At 43.6% G+C, this 18,951-nt stretch overlaps 1 protein-coding gene across 3 annotated transcripts in view; it reads left to right on the top strand.

Annotated features, from left to right (window-relative positions):
* LOC145393507 (tyrosine-protein phosphatase non-receptor type 2-like) overlaps window positions 1–18,951 on the top strand; it is a 568,853-nt gene that overhangs the window by 129,424 nt on the left and 420,478 nt on the right. For all 3 annotated transcript variants that reach the window (XM_080267640.1, XM_080267639.1, XM_080267638.1), the window contains exon 3: window positions 11,464–11,598. In XM_080267640.1, coding sequence (XP_080123766.1) covers window positions 11,464–11,598 — 135 coding nt within the window. The remainder of the gene's footprint in view (window positions 1–11,463; window positions 11,599–18,951) is intronic.

Genomic DNA, 18,951 nt, shown 5'->3' with positions numbered 1-18,951 from the left:
CTATAGCGAGTTGAGGAGAGTGGTGGCTGAACAGGGAGCTGTAGACAGAGGCGTTAATGAACAGTACAGAGCCCTCAAGAACAATTTCTTGAGAGTTACTGATGTAACATGCGGCTGGACAAGAGGACCACCAAGACATAAAGTAACTTGGTGGTGGGATGAGGGTGTAGAAGCTGCAATTAAGGAGAAAAGAAGGCTTTTCCGGGAATGGAAGAAGGGTGGTAGCAAAGAGGAATATTTGGCTGCCAAGCGTAGGGCTAGAAGAGAGGTATACAGGGCAAAGTCTGAGTCACAGAGACAATTACTTGATAACCTAAACCATGGGGAAAGGAAAAATATATTTAGGGTGGCAGGTCAGGTGAAGAGGGATAATCGGGATATCATAGGTGAGCAGTGTGTGAAGAATGATGAAGGAAGGGTAGTGGTGAACAGTGAGGATATTAAAGATGCATGGAGAGAGCATCATAACCGGTTGTTGAATGAGGAGTTTGACTGGGACAGGGAAGGTTTGGAGCCAGCAGATCCAGTGTCTGGCCCTTGGCCTTTGATTGATACTGCTACTGTGAGTGAGGCAATAGGCAGGATGAGGGTGGGGAAGGCAGCAGGTGTGTCTGGGTTGACTGCCGAAATGTTGAAGGCCTCAGGAGATATAGGGGTGAGTTTAGTCACTGACCTGATAAACAGGATTATTTATGAGTGTGTTGTCCCAGATGATTGGCTGAAGAGTATAATTGTAAATGTGTATAAAGGGAAGGGTGATGCCCTGGAAAGAGGAAATTATAGAGGTATAAAGCTTTTAGATCAGATAATGAAGGTAATGGAGAGAGTTTTAGAAGGTATGATTAGAGAAAGAGTGAATATTGATGAGATGCAGTTTGGGTTTATGCCAGGTAGGGGGACCACTGATGCCATATTCATTGTTCGACAGCTTCAGGAAAAATATATTGGTAGGAGAAGGGATCTTTATTTTGTTTTTGTTGATTTGGAAAAGGCCTTTGACAGAGTCCCTAGAGAGGTGGTGAAGTGGGCAATGAGAAAGCTTGGTTTGGAGGAGTGGCTGGTTAGGGTGGTTATGGCCATGTATGTGGGTGCTCACACCCAGGTGAGAGTGAATGGAGATTTGAGTGATGAGTTTTCCGTGAATGTTGGTGTGCATCAGGGGTCAGTCTTGAGTCCCATGTTGTTTATCATGGTACTTGAAGCCCTTTCACGTGACTTTAGAAACGGACTCCCGTGGGAGTTGTTGTATGCTGATGATTTGGTGTTGATTGCAGAAAATGAAAGGGAGGCGGAGGAAAGGTTTAGGAAGTGGAGAGATGGTATGGGGCAAAAGGGTTTAAGGGTAAATGCAGATAAAACAAAAGTGATGATATCTAGGGTTGGTGGCGGTACTGTCAAAGACGAGGGAGAGTGGCCATGTGCAGTTTGCCACAAGGGCGTGGGAAGTAATTCCATCTTGTGCAGTGTGTGTGATAAATGGGTGCATAAGAGATGTAGTGGTATCAGAGGTAGACTGCGAGATAATGCTGATTTTATATGTATGGCGTGCCGGGGTGAGCAGGTGGAGATCGTCAGACGTGAAAGGATTGAACTTGCTGGTGAATCTCTTGAGTGTGTGGAAGAGTTTTGTTATTTGGGAGACATGTTGTGTGCTGGAGGTGGGGCTGGAGCTAGCTCTGTGGTTAGGGTGAGAAGTGGTTGGAAGAAGTTCAGGGAGCTCTTGCCTCTCCTGACATTGAGAGGGCTCTCCCTACGTGCTAAGGGGTCTTTGTATGCAGCATGTGTTAGGAGTGTAATGCTGTATGGCAGTGAGACCTGGGCAGTGAAGGAGGAAGACATTCGCCGGCTCAGACGTACAGAAATGACAATGATTAGGTGGATGTGCTGTGCGTCCCTGCGTCCAAGGCCTGGAGGGGCTGGGTTTACAATGGAAGAGTTGAGAGGTAGGATGGGACTGGAGTGTATTGGTGTTGTGATGAGGAGAGGTAGATTGAGGTGGTTTGGACATGTGGAGAGGATGGGGGATGATAATTGGGTGAGGAAGGTGAGAAGTGTTAATATTGGGGGTGGGGTTGGGAGGGGTAGACCGAGAAAGACATGGGACGAGGTCATTAAGTGTGACCTTAGGGTTAAGGGACTGAACAGGGAGGCTGCAATGGATCGTGCAGCGTGGAGAGCCGCCATTAGGTGACCAAGGCCGACACATGCAAGCATGTTGGAGCCTTTAAAAACGAAACGAAACGAAACGAAACGATTCACAACCAGGAACAAAGAATTTATACTTATTTTTACTCTATGCACAACCAGAAATAAAAGATATGTTTTCTTAATGTATTCTGTATTCATAACCAGAAATAAAAGATGTCTTTTATACTGCATGAAACACTACTTCTCCCAACTTTCAGACTTTTTAACAGTTCACTTCTTACCTAAGGTAAATGGCAATCCTTTCTTCAACTCCAACTGCACGTTGGTAATTAGTATTCTGTTTACTTATGTTGGGTGCAGTCAACTCCACTAGCATTTTAAACTGTTCAGTGGTCATCCTAAAATAATCATAAAACTTGTCTGAATTGTTTATCAAATCTGGGAACAAGTGTCTGAAACTCCCAAAATCAGGTCTTTTTGCATTAATTTCATGCACCCATATTCTTCTTGGATGCCTATGCCTACGCCGCCTCAGCCACAGCAACACCTCTATTTCAGCAAGAGCGTCTACATCCATCCTCGTTCAAGTCAGCCTTTGCACTACTCCCTTCCCTGTTGATTCTGACAGTTTGATTCTGTCGGTATGAACGGCGCTGATTCAAAATGAATCGAATCAAATGATTCTCCATGAATTGAATCGAATTGAATCGCTTGGTGTGAACGCAGCCTAATCAATCATTGCCTTCCTTTCATTCAGTTCACCACCCACCCTTCTCATCACTCGCCATGTATACCTGTGGATCATTTTATGCCTGAAGAGGGTATTGGCTATCACCAACCCCCTCCCAGCACAAATGTCCACTAATGCACTCCCATTCTCATCTATCTCAGCAGGCACACCCCACTCACCAACTATTCCATCCACCTTCACATTCTCAACTTTACCATTCATATCACCAATCAAAAACACTCTCTCATTCCTTCCAAACTTTTCCATGCACACTTCCACATTTGTCCAGAACTCTTCTCTCACTCTTCTAGCACGATCTTGCGTTGGTGCATACACACACACAAACGCCCACATTTGTATTCCAACTTTCAACTTTACCCACACAATCCTTGACCCAACTGATCCATACTGTCTTATGCTCCTCTTCCATCTTTTACTCACAACTATACATACTCCTTCCTTTGCCCTCTCATTCTCACCTACTCCTGCACATATACCCCATCCATACTCCCATTCTCTCACACTTTCTCCTCTCCATTTTGTTTCAGTTATTCCACATACATCCACTTTCGCACCCTCAAGCACCTGGACAATCTCTCTCTCTTTCACCTCATCATTTGCTCCTCTTACATTCCATGTACTCATTACCAAGTCCTTTGTCCGGTCCTTGGTCGTCATCGTTTGGTCAGTCCTTGTCCGAGGCTTCTTGTTTGTTTTTTTAGTTAGTTGTTTTCCAGGGAGGGGCACTAACCCTCCGCCAACCGTTTTAGTCACCTTTTACGACAAGCAGGGATATTGGTGGAGTATTCTTGAAAACCCCCCTACCCCCAGGGTAGTTTGGTAGTTTGGTAAAAGTGGAAAAAGACCTGATTGGGGTTATAAGTTAGGAAGCAAAACCCTACAAAAATCAGAAAAAGAGAAGGACCTAGGTGTGATTATCAATAACAAACTATCTCCGGCTGCCCACATCAGTGAGAAGGTACGGAACACGTATACACTGCTTGCAAATACGAGAATAGCATTCACATACATAAATGAAGACGTGCTATGAAAGATAATAACATCATTCATCAGACCAACCCTGGAGGATGTGTCAGTAGTCTGGAGTCCTCATCTCAAAAAACTCATAAGTAAGATTGAAAAAGTTCAAAGCGGTGCTCCAAGTGGATACAATGAAACGTCGATAAACCCTGGGGGGGCCCTGAGCATGCCGAAAAAAACGAAATTCCGTTAGAGTTGGGCTTACACCTAACGATACCCCCGGAACTCACGCTAACACATTTTTAAGCATGTGAACATGTGCAGACATTCAAAATCAATAAAAAAATTTTATGTTTAGAACAAAAGAAAGCAGGTAGGTGTGGTGTTGTACTGTAGTAAAGTACTGTACAGTAATCCAGGTAAGTACAGTACAGTAATCCAGGTAAGTTAGTTGGCAGGTTGGAGTAGAATAGATGGTACTATGTAAATAAGTTCAGTAAGTTATGAAGTCGGTAACACTAGTTCTTAAATCTAACCTTACATGCTAATTTTTTTCACCTTGGGGTCAGGCTATGCAGGAGGAAGACTGGGTGAGCATAAACATACTCAGTTGGCGGGAAACTGCACACAGACGATCGAGATGCACGCGGCGCCTGCCACATTTGAATTTCTTTCTAATTTTTATCCATTCTGGGGGGAATTAAATTCTTTTTTTTTTGCATAAATATTCCTTGGGAGATTTGTGCCGTTAGAATGAATGCCGTTAAATCGAGGTTTTACTGTACCAAGCTTAAAGGATCTACGCTACGAAGAAAGACTGGAAAAACTGAATTTACTTACATTACAGGAGAGAAGGAAAAGAGGAGACATGATTATACTATATAAGTGCATATCAGGGAAGGAGAAAATACAGCAGACAAATGATTACATAACCTATGGGGATGCATCAGCAAGAGGACACTGCAAAAAACTGCATAAAAAGTGAGGCGATAAAGACGTAAGAAAATTTAGCTTCCCAAATAGGCAATTGATCAGTGGAATGCGCTACCAAATGAAATAGTGTGTGCCAAAACAATTCATATTTTTAAGAATATGTACGATAAAAATGGTTTAACACGGGACAGTACGAGCTTGACTCATTCCTGTAAAGATACAATTAGGTAAGAACACACACACACACACACACACACACACACACACACACACACACACACACACACACACACACACACACACACACAGGCACAGACATGCACGCATGCAAGCACAAGATGCATCAGGCCTGGGATGGCCATTGTTTACATTTTTGTTTTACTGTCAGTGTTATAATGCATTAATTTCTTGTTGTATTGTGTTCACAGTTATGTTTTATACTTTTTGCATAGCCTAGTGTTTTGTTTGTGTATTAATAATGTGACTGTGGGTGTAGAGTATGAGGTTAGCTTGAGATGTAACTGCCAATTAAGAATGACGGTTGGGGGTCTTGGATTGGATAGGGGTATGGGGGAACGGTGGGAGTTGAGGTAGAGGTGGGTGGAGCTCGTTTTGTCCTCCCCTCCTGTCTTCCCTGGGTATATAGGGGTAGGAAGGGGACATCCCTGGGCAGAAATCAGTGATCGTGAGTGTGCATGATCACTGAAAAAAAAAAAACACTTAAAATGCTTGGGTTATTGTTTTTCTCACCGGAAGTGCATAGAAGTGTTGATGAGTAGTTGCAGGCAGGTATATCCAAGTCCAAGAGTAAGTCCAAGCCAGATAAATCCATAGATAAAACCCAGAGAAAATATTTAAAAATTCACCTTGAAAAATTTGGAGTACAGACTTGGGATTGTTGGATTATTGGTAGCTGGATTACAGTAGAGGACTTTTACTGTATTATTACAATGGGTGAAGGCTGTGGCTCAGTCGGCCTGCAATCCTACTGGACCAAGGTTCAAATCCCAGGTGGGGCAGGGAACAGCTTAAGGATTTGAATCTCATAAAATCAGACTTTACAGATCTACCAGAAGACCCGCCAACACATCGTTAAAATAACCCTGCTAATACCAATACACCAGTCCTGTATGAGCAGTGGGTGTTAACGCCATAGTGGTGACTTGTGGAGGTGTGCGGTATGTAGGAGGGGTACTGGGCCTTGGGAGCAGGCTGTGAAGCCTTTGCCCAGAGTTGGACACATTAAAAAAAATATATATTATTATTATTATTATTACAGTATTATTATTATTATTATTATTATTCCTCACCCTGCACTTGGGTGGGAAAGGAGATCCGGATGATGATGATGATGATGATGATTATTATTATATGTGGTGGATGGGGGTGCACATCATCCACTCACTCAGTGTAGAGATGCTGTATGATTTCTATACTGACTGACAAGCCAAATGGTTTCCTGTACCCAGGAAACCATTTACTATGCTGGGTAGTAACCATATAACTTGGTTTTTTGGCAGGGTTAAGTGTCCCCCAGATTGCCCTATCCAAAATCACTTAATCATGGCAGTTGTTTCAGAGAGCCTCGGAGGGCCCAATACCTGCCCAGGGCCCCAAACAAATGGGCAGAGTCGCATGGCCATGTAGAATGTGAGAGGTGTGAATGAGGAGAGCAAGAGGGTGGAAGTGGTGAATGAGTTCAAGAGTGCAAGATATGCTGTGATGGAATTGTGTGAAACAAAGGTGAAAGGGTGTCAAGTGGAGGAGTGGGAGTGTGTGAAATGTGTAAGATCGGGCATGAATGGGCGAGGAAGATACAAGGAAGGATTTGCTTTGTTGATGAATGAGGTGTGGCAGAGTGGAATGAGAGACTACAAATGTGTCAGCTCGAGGTGTATATAATTCAGGTTCAAGATTGAGGAGGTGAAAATGGTGGTGATTGTAGCATATGCACTGTGAGAGGACAGGAATGAGAGAGAAAGACAGGTTTTGGGATGAGCTGGGTGCGGTAGTGGGAGAAATCCCCAGGAGCTATAAAGTGATCATAATGGGTAATATGAATGGAAGAATAGGCACTGGTTCTGAGGATGTAGTGGAGTACCAGGAGAAAATGATAATGAGAAGCGACTGAAGGATATGTGTCAGGAGAGGAGGGTTGTGCATTTGTAACTCATATTTCAAACACAAAGAGGCACGTAAATATACATGGTATAGAGGGAACGGTGATCATGTTGAAAGAATCCTGATTAATTACATGCTCATAGAGAGGGCGATGCTGGGAACGCTTGCTGATATGAGGGCCGTGAGAGGACGATATGGAGGTCTGTCAGATCATATGATTGTGGTATGCAAGGTCAAGCTGAGAGGAGTGAGGTGGATCAGGAGAGATAGGAGCAGTCAGGGCAAAAGACTGAAAGTTGAGAAGTTTATGATCAAAGAAATGGCAGATGAATACACAAGGACCAAAGTATGGGAGGAGGTACAATCAGTGAATTGGAATTAAATGGATTTGGACAGCCTGTGGAATGCATATAGGAATTGCTTAGTTAGAAATGCCAAAGTGGTGTGTGGTGTGGCAAGAGTAACAACAAAGAAGAAAGGTACAGCATGGTGGGATGAGGAGGTTAAGAGAGCAGTGGAGGAAAAGAGGAAGAAGTGGCTAAAGTGGTTTCAGGACAGGGGTTCAGCTGAAATAAGAACTGAATATATTGAGAGCAAGAGGCACTTAAAGACAGTAGTAAAGAGGAAAAAGGAGGTAAATGATGATCTAGGAAGAAAAATGAATGTAAACTACTCTGAAAATAGGAAGTTATTGTGGAAAGAGGTGCAGAAATGTAGAAGTGAAAGCGGAAAGAAATGTGATGGTGTGAAGGATGTAGGTGGTAGATTAGTAACCCATGGGGATGAAGTAAGGACCAGATGGAAAGAATATATTGAAAGTCTGATGAATGGATGAGGAATTTGGAAGGAATTTGAGTGTAAAGTGGAGGGACTGTAAGAAAATGTTCTGGAAAAAGGTGAAAAGAGTAAGACAGGGTGGAAGTGAAGTTAGCAGGGGAGTGAAAGATAAAAATGGTAGATTACTAGTGGAGAAGGGAGAAAAAGTGAACAGATGGAGAGAACACTTTAAGGAATTGTTGAACATAGAGGATGGAAGTAATGCGAGTATAAGTGGCTGGGGAATGGCTGGGAGAAGGAGGGAGGTGAGAAGACAGGAAGAAATCAGTAGGATAGAAGTTGTGGAAGCAATGAAGAAAGTTAAATTGGGGAAAGCCCCAGGAATTGATGGAGTGTGTGGTGAAATGCTGAAGCATGGGGGAGAGATAGTAGCAGAATGGATGTGGAAATTGTGCAGATTGGCCTGGGAGGAAGGTATAGTCCCAGAGGATTGGAAGTCAGGTATAATTATTCCCTTGTACAAAGGAAAAGGGGAAAAAGAAGTGTGTGGTAATCATAGGGGCATTTGTCTTCTTAGTATAATAGGAAAAGTGTATGGTACGATACTTATTGACAGAGTCAGAGAAAGAACAGAGAAATTAGTTGGAGGAGAACAGGGAGTCTTTAGGAAGGGAAGAGGTTGTGTAGATCAGATATTCATTCTTAGATCTTTAGTGGAAAAGTTTCTAGAGAAGGGAAAGAAGTTGTATGCAGCTTTCATGGATTTGGAGAAAGCATATGACAGGGTGGATAGACAAGGATTGTGTAAAGTATTAAGAATATATGGAGTAGATGGGAAGTTGTTGAATGCTGTGAAGAGTATGTACGATGGTGCAAAGGCTGCAGTGCGTGTGGATGGTGAACTAAGTGAATTTTTCTCTTTGAAAGTTGGGTTGAAACAGGGATGTGTCATGTCTCCATGGTTGTTTAATCTTTACATGGATGGGGTAATAAAAGAGGTACAAGGTAGGGTAGTGGATGTTGGAGTGGCCCTGGTGAGAGAGGATAGTGTTTGGAAACTCCCTGGACTGTTGTTTGCAGATGATACTGTGTTGTTGAGTGAAGACGAAAAGGAGCTGCAAGGCTTGGTGGATGAGTTTGGGAGAGTGTGTAAGAAACGGAATCTAAAGGTGAATGTAGGGAAGAGTAAAGTGATGGTCTTTGAGAGAGGTGAAGTCAGTGAATGTACAGCGAGGTTGGATGGTGAGGAATTGGAAATGTGAGTACGTTTAAGTACTTGGGTAGTGTGATGAGTAAGGATGGAGGTTTGGAGGGTGAAGTGCTTGAAAGGGTACAGCAGGGAAGAAAGGTTGCTGGTTCTTTGAAAGCAGTGATAAGAAACAGGGAAGTGAGCATGGAAGTGAAAAAATTACTACATGACAGTATTGTGATACCAACTCTAATGTACGGAAGTGAAGCCTGGACGTTGTTGGAAGGACACAAGTCAAGAGTGAGAGCAGTGGAAATGAGTTATTTAAGAGGAGCCTGTGGAGTCATATGGAGAGACAGGCTGACGAATGAGGATATAAAGGAGCATTGTGGTGTGGATGTGGATGTGATAGGAAGCGTTATGAGGAACACACTGAGGTGGTTTGGCCATGTGGAGAGGATGGAGGGTGAAAGGCTGACGAAGAGAGTGTATGTGAGTGAGGTGGAGGGGGGAAGATGGAGGGGGAGGCCGAGGATGAGATGGAGGGATGGGGTGGAGAGGTATATGAGAGAGGGGTGTGAGTTGGGAGCAGGGCAGTGAAAAGGCGGGGGACAGGGCGACTTGGAGACAGTTTGTTTGTGGCCACCCCAAATGGGATTGAGGCATCTGGCAATAGATAGATAGATAGATGATGAATGGGATTAGAGAGAGCAGAGCAGCTGTAAACATGATTGGTTTTGGGGGTGTGCAGAGCAGGAATGCAGTGCCAGGAGACGTGACACTCGCACAGGTGAAGAGTGCCGTGAAGCAACTGAAAAATGGGAAAGCATCTGGGGTTGATGAGATGTATGCAGAGATGATTAAGTGTAGTGGAGAGAGTGGAATGAAGCGCTTGTTGGAGATATGTAAGAAGGCATGGTTGAGTGAAACTGTGCCAGCAGAGTGGACAAAGGCTGTGATTGTCCCCCCGTACAAAATAAAGGTGAATGAAGTGAGTGCAAGAATTATCGTGGTACAAGTTTATTGAGTGTGGTAGGGAAGTTATATGGAAGAGTAATTATAGAGAAAGTAAGAGGGACATCAGAAGTCCTAATGAGTGATGAACAGGGTGGCTTTAAGAGTGGCAATGGATGTGTGGATCAAATATTTGCAGTGAGACAGATAGCAGAGAAGGCTTGTGAAAAGGACCATAAGGTGTTTATGGCATTCATGGATCAGGAAAAAGCATTTATAAAGTGGACAGAGAGGGTTTGTGGAAAGTTTTGCACATGTACGGTGTAGATGGTAAGCTGCTAGGTGCCTTCGAGAGTTTTTATGATGGTAGTGAAGCATGTGTAAGGCTTAATGGGCATCTAAGCGAATGGTTCACGATCAGTGTGGGCGTGCAACAAGGTTGTGTGATGTCCCTATGGTTGTTCAGTATATATGTGGATGGGGTGATGAGAGAAGTAACAACATGAGCAATGGAGAGGGGGATGGTGATGGATGGAATATCTCGAATTTGTGGTATGCTGATGATGCAGTGCTACTTGCAAATGCCAGACAAGAACTTGGTAGGCTAGTGCAGAGTTTTGCTGATGTCACATGAGCATCATGCCTTGAGAGTAAATGTAGAAAAGAGTAAAGTGATGGTTATTGAGAGAGAAGGTGACTCCCAATGCGATGTTACAGTGAATGGAGAGAGACTGGAATTGGTGAGAGAGTTCAAATACCTGGGTACAGTGATAGAAAAGAGAGGAAAATGTGCAAAAGAAATTGAAAGCAGAGTGGCACAAGGAAGAAAAGTAGTTGGTGCAATGAAGGCGTTGATAAGAAACTGAAGCTTGAGTGTTGCAGCTACACGAGGCTTGCATGAGGGAGTGCTGCTGCCAACTTTAACATATGGATGTGAGATTATGGTGTGGCATGAAAATGAAAAGTCAGCAGTACGAGCAGTGGAGATGGGACTGCTGAGAAATGTATGTGGAGTACCAAGGGTGGATAGGATACAAAATAATGTGATTCATGAAAGGTGTGGAGTGAGGAAGTCGGTGGACACCAGAATCGAAGAGTGTGTCCTGAGATGGTATGGTTGTGCGGAAAGAATGGTTAACAATAGAGTGGTGAAAAAGGTATATCTGAGTGAATATGAAGGAGGGAGGAGGCGAGGTAGGCCAAGAAGAAGGTAGAGAGATGTGGTGGATGTGTGTTTGAGGAAGAGTGGTTTGGAAGTCAGTGAGGCTAGGGAACTGACAAGAGATTGAGCTGGCTGGATGAATGTTGTGAGGAGAAGTGCGTGATCAGGGATTTGGCACCCCTTTTTTAACGTGGCAGAGTCTGGATTGACTCTGTCAGATACGTTTATGTGAAGCTATGGAATGTGATGAATGTTTTTGATGTATCTGATAGAGCCAGGATTCCGGGGGCTTGAATGATGAGTGATTGGAAGTGTGGCCTATTGGATTGGGCAAATTTGGGCTGTCTGGACATTGCTACTCCTCACCCTGCCCTAGGGTGATGATGATGATGATTATTATTATTATTACTATTATTATTGCAGTATAACCATCATTGTTATTGTTATAGCAGTGTGCTTTTTCAACAGGCTGAGTGCGTGAAAAGATCCTATGTTTTGACGCAAGGGCCATTATCACATACAACGCCACATTTTTGGCTGATGATATGGCAGCAGAAAATAAAAGGTATCATCATGCTCAACAAAATAATTGAAAAGAATCAGGTTAGTGAATGATTTTTTAGTACTATGCTTTATTCCTTTGGTATCACAGTAATCCCTCGAATATCCGACTTAATAGAGCCATCGGGATGTCCAGATGCAGACGAAATCCTCATACGGAACACTACCCTACGTATCTATACCCTACCTGTATCCTACTGATATGTACAGCACTCCTCCTAATTGTGGCAGTGTTCTTTGGTCTTTCAGTTAGTTGGACATCAAAACATAGGTGGGAACATCCAGTATAATGCAACACACTAAGAAAACAATGCCTAAACAAAAAAAATCAGCAAATAAATAAGTGAAGAAGATGAAGGTTGCAAAATGAATTATAATAAAGTACAGCACTTACCACCCATTTGTGCTGGGACATTTGTACAGGGAGAGGGATGGTGATAGCCAATACCCGCTTTAGCCACAAAATGATCCACAGGTCTACGTGGCGAGTGATGAGAAGGGTGGGTGATGAATTGAATGAACGGAAGGAAGTGATTGATTGTGTGTGTGTGGATGATAAGAATGAGAAGGTATGTAATGGATGCAAGAGCATACAGAGGTTGGGGGAGTGGATTTTCAGACCACCACATGGTGATGGTGAAAGTCAAGATTCAAGTGCACTTGAGGAATAGGAGAAGGGAAGGATAGTTGGAAGTAGTCCATGCAACAAGGGAAGAAAGGTTGGAAGAGGATGAAAAGAAGGCAGAGTCTAAGAGAGGAGTGGAGGAGCAATTGGGTAAATATGATATGGGGGAGGTAGAAGTTGTGTGCAATATATCCACAGAGGAAATCTGTGCAGCATGTGAGGTGGTTTGTGGGGTGAAAGGGGGTGCAAGGAACAGCATGGTGGAATGAAGAGGTGAGTCAAGCTGTGGTGCAAAAGAAGAAAGCATATAGTGAGAATATGGGAAGTAGAGGCATGGAGGAAGTTGAGAGATGGAAGGGAGAGTTATATGTACTGTAGAGAGGAGAGAGAGGTGAAAAGATTAGCAAAAGAGAGTACGAAAGAGAGTGGATGAGGAATTTGGAAGGAATTAGAGAGTAAAGTGGAGGGAATGTAAAAAAATGTTCTGGAAGGTGGTAAAGAGGTGATAGAGAAGTTAGGAGGGGAGTGAAAGATAAAAACGGCAGATTAGTAGTGGAGAAGAGAGAAGAAGTAGGCAGATGGAGAGAACACTTTAAGGAACTGTTAAACATAGAGAATGAAAGTCTATGTATCTGTCTATCTATAGCCGACACCCTAATCTCGCAAAGGATGGCCGCAGACAAAACTCCTCCAAGTCGCTCTGTCACCCAGCATTTGACTGTCCTCTCCCCAACTCGTTCCCCCCCTCCCTCATACACCTCTCAAGTTGTAATGTGAGTATAGGTCGCTGGGGAATGGCAAGGAGGGAGATGAGAAGGGAGAAAGAGATCAGAAAGATGGAAATAGTGGAATGAAGACAGTCAAAATGGGGAAAGCTCCAGGAATTGATGGAGTGTGTGGTGAAATTATGAAACATGGGGGAGAGATTGTTGTAAAGTGGAGATGGAATATGCACAGATTGACCTTGGAGGAAGGTAGATTCTCAGAGGATTGGAAGTCAGGTGTAATTATTCCCCTGTACGAAGGAAGAGGGGAAAAAGGAGTGTATGTTAATCATAGGGGCATTTGTCTTCCTAGTGCAATAGGAAGTGTATATGGTAGGATACTTATTGACAGAACTAGAGAAGTCGTAGACCTTAGATGGAGGAGAACAGGGAGGTTTTAGGAAGGGAAGAGGTTGTGTAGATCAGATATTCATCTTTAGTTCTCTAGTGGAGAAATTTCTAGAGCAGGGAAAGAAGTTTTATGTGGCCTTCATCAATTTGGAGAAAGCATATGAGAGTGGATAGACAAGGAATGTGGAAAATATCAAGAATACCCTGCAGTATGATCAATTGTTAAACGATACCTGCCATAGCAAAGTAAAAAAATTAACACCCTTTCCCACCTATCAATGGCCAGTCCCCATTTATTCTATTTTTTTTTTTATTTATTTATTTTTTTTTTTAACCGATTTTGATGATATTTTGTACTTAAATTTTATCTATTGGTTGATTTATTAACTGTTTTTAGACTTAGATAAATGTGTTTTAATCATAGGTGGGGTGAACACTGTCAATTTCAGGTACAGTTCACTGTTTGATTTTTTCCATACTTAATTTTGATGATTTTCAGGTATTATTTTTGGGTTTAGGTGAGCTATAAACTGTTTTTAGGCTGAGTTTAACATGTTTTAAAGCTCTTAGCGGGTTTAGGTGACCTCAAAACTTGGTTTTGGATTCATCTGGGATGGTTTTGGACTTCATTGGGGTGGATCTTAAGGCTGTCCAACACATCCGTATACTATACTTTCTGTTGTAAAGTCCCTGATTAACGATACCCCTGCTCAATGATGGGTTTTCCCAATGCATCCCATCATTATTATTCAAGGAAGGTGTGTGTATATGGAGTACTGTATGTGGGAAGTTGCTGAATGCTGTGAAAAATATGTATGAGGGTGCCTTGGCTGCACTGCATGTGAATAGTGAATTCAGTGAATTTTTCTGAACCTGAATGTTGGATTGAAACAGGGATGTGTCATGGCTCCAAGGTTGTTCAGTGTATGTATGAATAGGGTTATAAAAGGGTACAAGGTAGGGCAGTAGATGCTGGAGTGGCCCTAATGAGATGATTGTTAAGTGAAGACAGAGGGAAACTGCATAGCTTAGTGAATGATTTTGGGAGAGTGTGTAAGAAATGGAATCTAAAGGTGAATGTATGGAACAGTAAAGTTATGGCCTTTAGGAGAAATGAAGTCACTGAATGTACAGTGAAGTTGGTTAATGATGAAATGTAAATTGTGAATGCATTTAAATACTTGGGTAGTGTGATGAGTAAGGATGGAAGTTTGGAGGATGAAGTGCTGGAAAGGGTGCAACATGGAAGAAAGATTGCTGCATCTTTGAAATCAGTGATAAGAAATGGGGAAGTGAGCATGGAAGTAAAAATGTTTCTGCATGATAGTACGGTATTGTCATACCAACTGTAATGCGTGGAAGTGAAGTTTGGACGTTGTTGGAAGAACACAAGTCAAGAGTGAGAGCAGTGGTAATAAGTTATTTGAGAGGAGCATGTTGAGTTACATGGAGAGACAGACTGACAAAACGAGTAAGTGAGAGAGCCTTGTGGTGTGAATGTGGATGTGATAGAAAGCATTAGGAGAAATACACTGAGGTGGTTTGGCCATGTGGAGAGGATGGATAGCGAGAGACCAACAAGGTGGAGGGGGGGGGGGATTGGAAGGGGGAGGCTAAGAATGAGATGAAGGGATGGAGTGGAGAGGTATATGAGAAAGCAGGGTATGAGCAGGGGGGAGGGCAGTGAAATGATGGGGGGCCGGGTGACTTGGATGCGACTTGTGGCCATCTCTTCCAAGATTGATGCATTTGGCAATAGATAGATAAATTGACTTACTATCCAGTGAATGGTGGACAGGCGTCGTAACCCACTTGCCTCTAGTTGGTGTATAGTAGTAGTAGCGGTTCCCTAGGCAGTCTGGCCGAACAGCCCCAAGTCCCTTAGGAAAGCCATGGCCAAGACCGGGCTTTACCACAGCGCTCTCAAAGAGTGTATGTTGTGTTGTTGGCATAGGTGATTGTGTGCAGTGCAGTCTTCCATAATGTGCTTAATAGTATGGGGTGCTGTGTTGCATCCTGGACAGGCATCAGCGACGGAGTCATCCAGCCTCTTCTAGTAGCTTAAGAGGGCTGGATGGTGCCCACATCTTAGCCTGGCCAGGTGGACCCTGTCCTTACGAGGAAGATAGGATTCAGAAGGGTGGATGTCAGGAGGCCGTGCATGCAGCTGTGTGTTGTCTTTAAGTGACTGAATGGAGCGGCGAGTGATCTGAGTGTGGATATGCTTCTGGAAGCTGGTCTGAGGTGGCCGAGGGGGGAGAGATGACAGTACAGTATTTGTATATGGTATCGTGTGCTGGGTGTTGTTTTGCTGTTCCTTGGTGTGGGTGGATGTGCTGCCATGTACTGTAGTGGATGTTGTGGGTTTGTGGAGGCTGCAGCAAGAAACTGGGTGCCTCTCATGTCTAGGTGATCCTTGACTTTGAGGACTTTGGTTTCTTGATGTAGGTGGTCTGTGGGTGTAGTAGCTGTGCAGCCTGTGATTATTTTTAGGGCCTTGTTCTGTATGGTCTGTAGAGTGTTGTAGTGTGTTTCGGTGAGGTTAGAAGCCCAGGCAGGGCTTGCATAATTCATCACTGAATGTATGTATTGTTTGTATACTGTGGTGGTGGTTTCTTTGTTGTGTCCGAATGTTGTATGGGCAAGTGACCTCAAAGCATTGAGCCTTGGTGTTATTTTATTTTTAATGTTTGTGATGTGTTGTTTCAATGACATTGATGTATTGTATGTTATGCCAAGGATTTTGTGTGTGTGTGTGTGTGTGTGTGTGTGGTAGGGGAGTGTTGTTTATGGTGAGGTGTGGGATGTGACTGTGTTCTGCTGTCCAGTTTGTGAGAAGAGTCACTGTAGATTTGGGTGGGGCTATTTTGAGCCTGTTTGTGGTGAACCATTCATGTAGTGTGTTGAGGTAAGGTTGAATGATGTGTGCAGCTGTGTTTGCATTTTGGTGCGTACATGTAAGTGTTATATCATCTGCATAGGAAGCTATGTGTATCTGTGGTGTGTGGGGTGTGGGTATGTTGTGCATGTATAGATTAAAGAGTGTAGGGGACAAAACAGATCCTTGGGGGACGCCGTTTGTGAAGTTTCTGATGTCAGAAGACTGACCGGCAAATGTTACGTGTGCACATCTGCCTGCTAAGTAGTTTGCCAGCCATCTTTTTGTGTTATTGTGCATGTTTGTGTTGAGTATTTTGTTTGTGAGGTTGTTGCAGGGGATGGCATCAAAAGCTTTGCTAATGTCTTGTGTGATTAGGAGTGTTCTATGTGGTGGCCTAGCTGAATTCATGCCATCGAAAACTCTCTGTGTAAGGTCCGTAAGAAGGGTGTTTGTGGAGTGTAGTGGCCTAAAGCCATGTTGTGACTGGGCTAGGGGAATGTGAGGTGTGACTAGTTGTAGTACCAGTCGTTCAGTGACTTTAGATGGGGTGCAGAGGAGTGTGATGGGGCGATGTGAGGAGGGTAATGTGGGGTCTTTGTTGGGTTTAGGGATAGTGATGATATTGCCATGCTTCCAGATGTTGGGTATTATGTTGTGTGAGTAGCTGTAGTTTGATATGTTGGTGAGTGCTTGTATGTCTTGTGGTCCTAGGTGTTTAAGGTGAATGTTGCTTATGTTGTCTGGTCCAGAGGCAGATGAGTGCTTGAGGTTGTTAATGATGTGCTTCGTCTGGTTGTCAGTGAAAGGTGCGTGGTCTGGGTCTGTGGGGAACTGTCTCTTACGTCGGATGATACATCGGTCTTTGGGATGGGGGTTTAGATGGCTGACTTGTGAAAAGTGATTGATGAGAGTGTTTGCTTGTTGTTTATTTGAGGGAATGGTGTCTATTGTTGTGATGGCAGCGTGTGATTGTGTGGTGTTGCTGTTGGAAAGTGTGATGTGTAGAGTTTGCTGATGTTTGTTTTGTGGTCAAGTGTTTGGAGGTAATTTTTCCAGTTTAGTGTTTGCTGTTCTTATATTTTATTGTTTATCTGAGTGTTGAGTTCTTGTATTTGTTGTGTGGTGTCTTGTGTATGGGGTGTTGGGGAGTGTCCGCAGTGTGTCCCGTTGTCTGATGAGGCATTGAATTTCTGGTGTGAAATTGGGGTTGTGTCTCTTTCTGTTGCCTCTAGGGATGTGTCTTTTGTTTGCATTTTGTATAATTGTATTAAAAGTGTGCACAGCGGTGTTGATGTTTGTGATGGGTGTACTGTTTAGTGTTTCAGGATGTTGTTCTGTTTCAGTTACAAAGGCCTCCCAGTTGGCTCTCTTATAATTAGTGTATGTGTGTTTATGGCCAGCTGGGGTGATTCTGGTTTTGGTAGTGATAATGATTGGGATGTGATCAGAACCTAGGGTTTTGACCACTCTCCATGATGTAGTGGGGGCGAGGTTTGGGGAGCAGAAGGTGATGTCTGGAGATGATGGGAGGAAGAGGGCTTGGTGTGGGATATGGATATGTTGATCTAGACTGTTTAGTATGAAATGATGATCTGTCTGGGATTGTAGTACCAGCCCTCTGTCTGTGTCAGGGTTGTTGACATGCCAGGCTGATGACTTGGCGTTGAAATCACCACCAAGGATGATGGGTATGTTAGTGATATGGTGTATCTGTGGAGAGTAATTGTGTGGTACTGCGGGGGACGATTGGGGGGGAATGTACGTGTTAGCGATTGTTATGTGTGATTTGTTACCAGTGCGTATTTTAATTGATTGTAGCTGAAGTAGATGGGAATGGTAGTGCTTTGGTGGACGTCTGTGCTGGTAAGGGGTTGGCAATAGCCAACACCTACTTTCGTCATAAGATGATCCACCGGTATACATGGAGAGTAATGAGGAGGATGGATGGTGAACTTGTTGAACAAAAGGCAATGATAGACTACATGTGTGTGGATGAGCGAATGAGAAGACAAGTGTTGGATGCAAGAGTGTGGAGAGGGTGGGGGAATGGAGTCTCGGATCATCACTTAGTGATGGCCAAGGTAGAGCTGCAAAGAAAGTGGTTGAGGAGACGAAGGGGAAGACAGGAGGAAGCAGCTCCTGTGAGAAGAGTGGAGAAATTGCAAGATAGTGAGAAAATGACAGAGTATAAGAGCATAGTGGAAGAAAGATTGGGAAGGTATGAGCTAGAGCAGATGGAAGGGGTGGAAGACGTATGTAAGATATTCACGGAAGAGATAAGCGCAGCGTGTGAGGCGGTTTGTGGAGTGAGGAGGAGATGCAAGGGTGTGCAAGGGACAGCATGGTGGAATGACTAGGTGAAACGAGCTGTGGAACAAAAGAAGAAGGCATATGATGAATGGTTGGCAAGTAAAGGTAGGGGAGAAGATGAGAGAGAGAAGAAAGAGGTATATGTGAGCAGAAGAAGGGAGGTTAAGAGACTGGTGAAGGAGAGTAAGAAGAAAGTGGATGAAGAGTTTGGGAGGAATCTGAGTGTGAAATGGAGGGAGAGTAAGAAATTGTTTTGGAAGGAGGTAAAGAAAGTAAGGCAGTGTGAAAGGGGAAATAGTAGGGGAGTGAAAGATAGGAATAATAGATTGTTGGTGGAAAAGAGAGAGAAATTGAGGAGATGGAAGGAGCACTTTGAGGATTTGTTGAATGTAGAGAGTGAGAGCAGTGTGAGTATAAGTGGTTGGGGAATGGCTGGGAGAAGAAGAGATGAGAGGAGGGAGAAA

Source organism: Coenobita brevimanus, chromosome 24, assembly GCF_032717465.1.
Source record: "Coenobita brevimanus isolate Jiangsu-jjx chromosome 24, ASM3271746v2, whole genome shotgun sequence".
Taxonomy (NCBI): Eukaryota; Metazoa; Arthropoda; class Malacostraca; order Decapoda; family Coenobitidae; genus Coenobita; species Coenobita brevimanus.
Note: the sequence above shows the minus strand (reverse complement) of the source record. Positions and strands in the feature narration are given on the sequence as shown.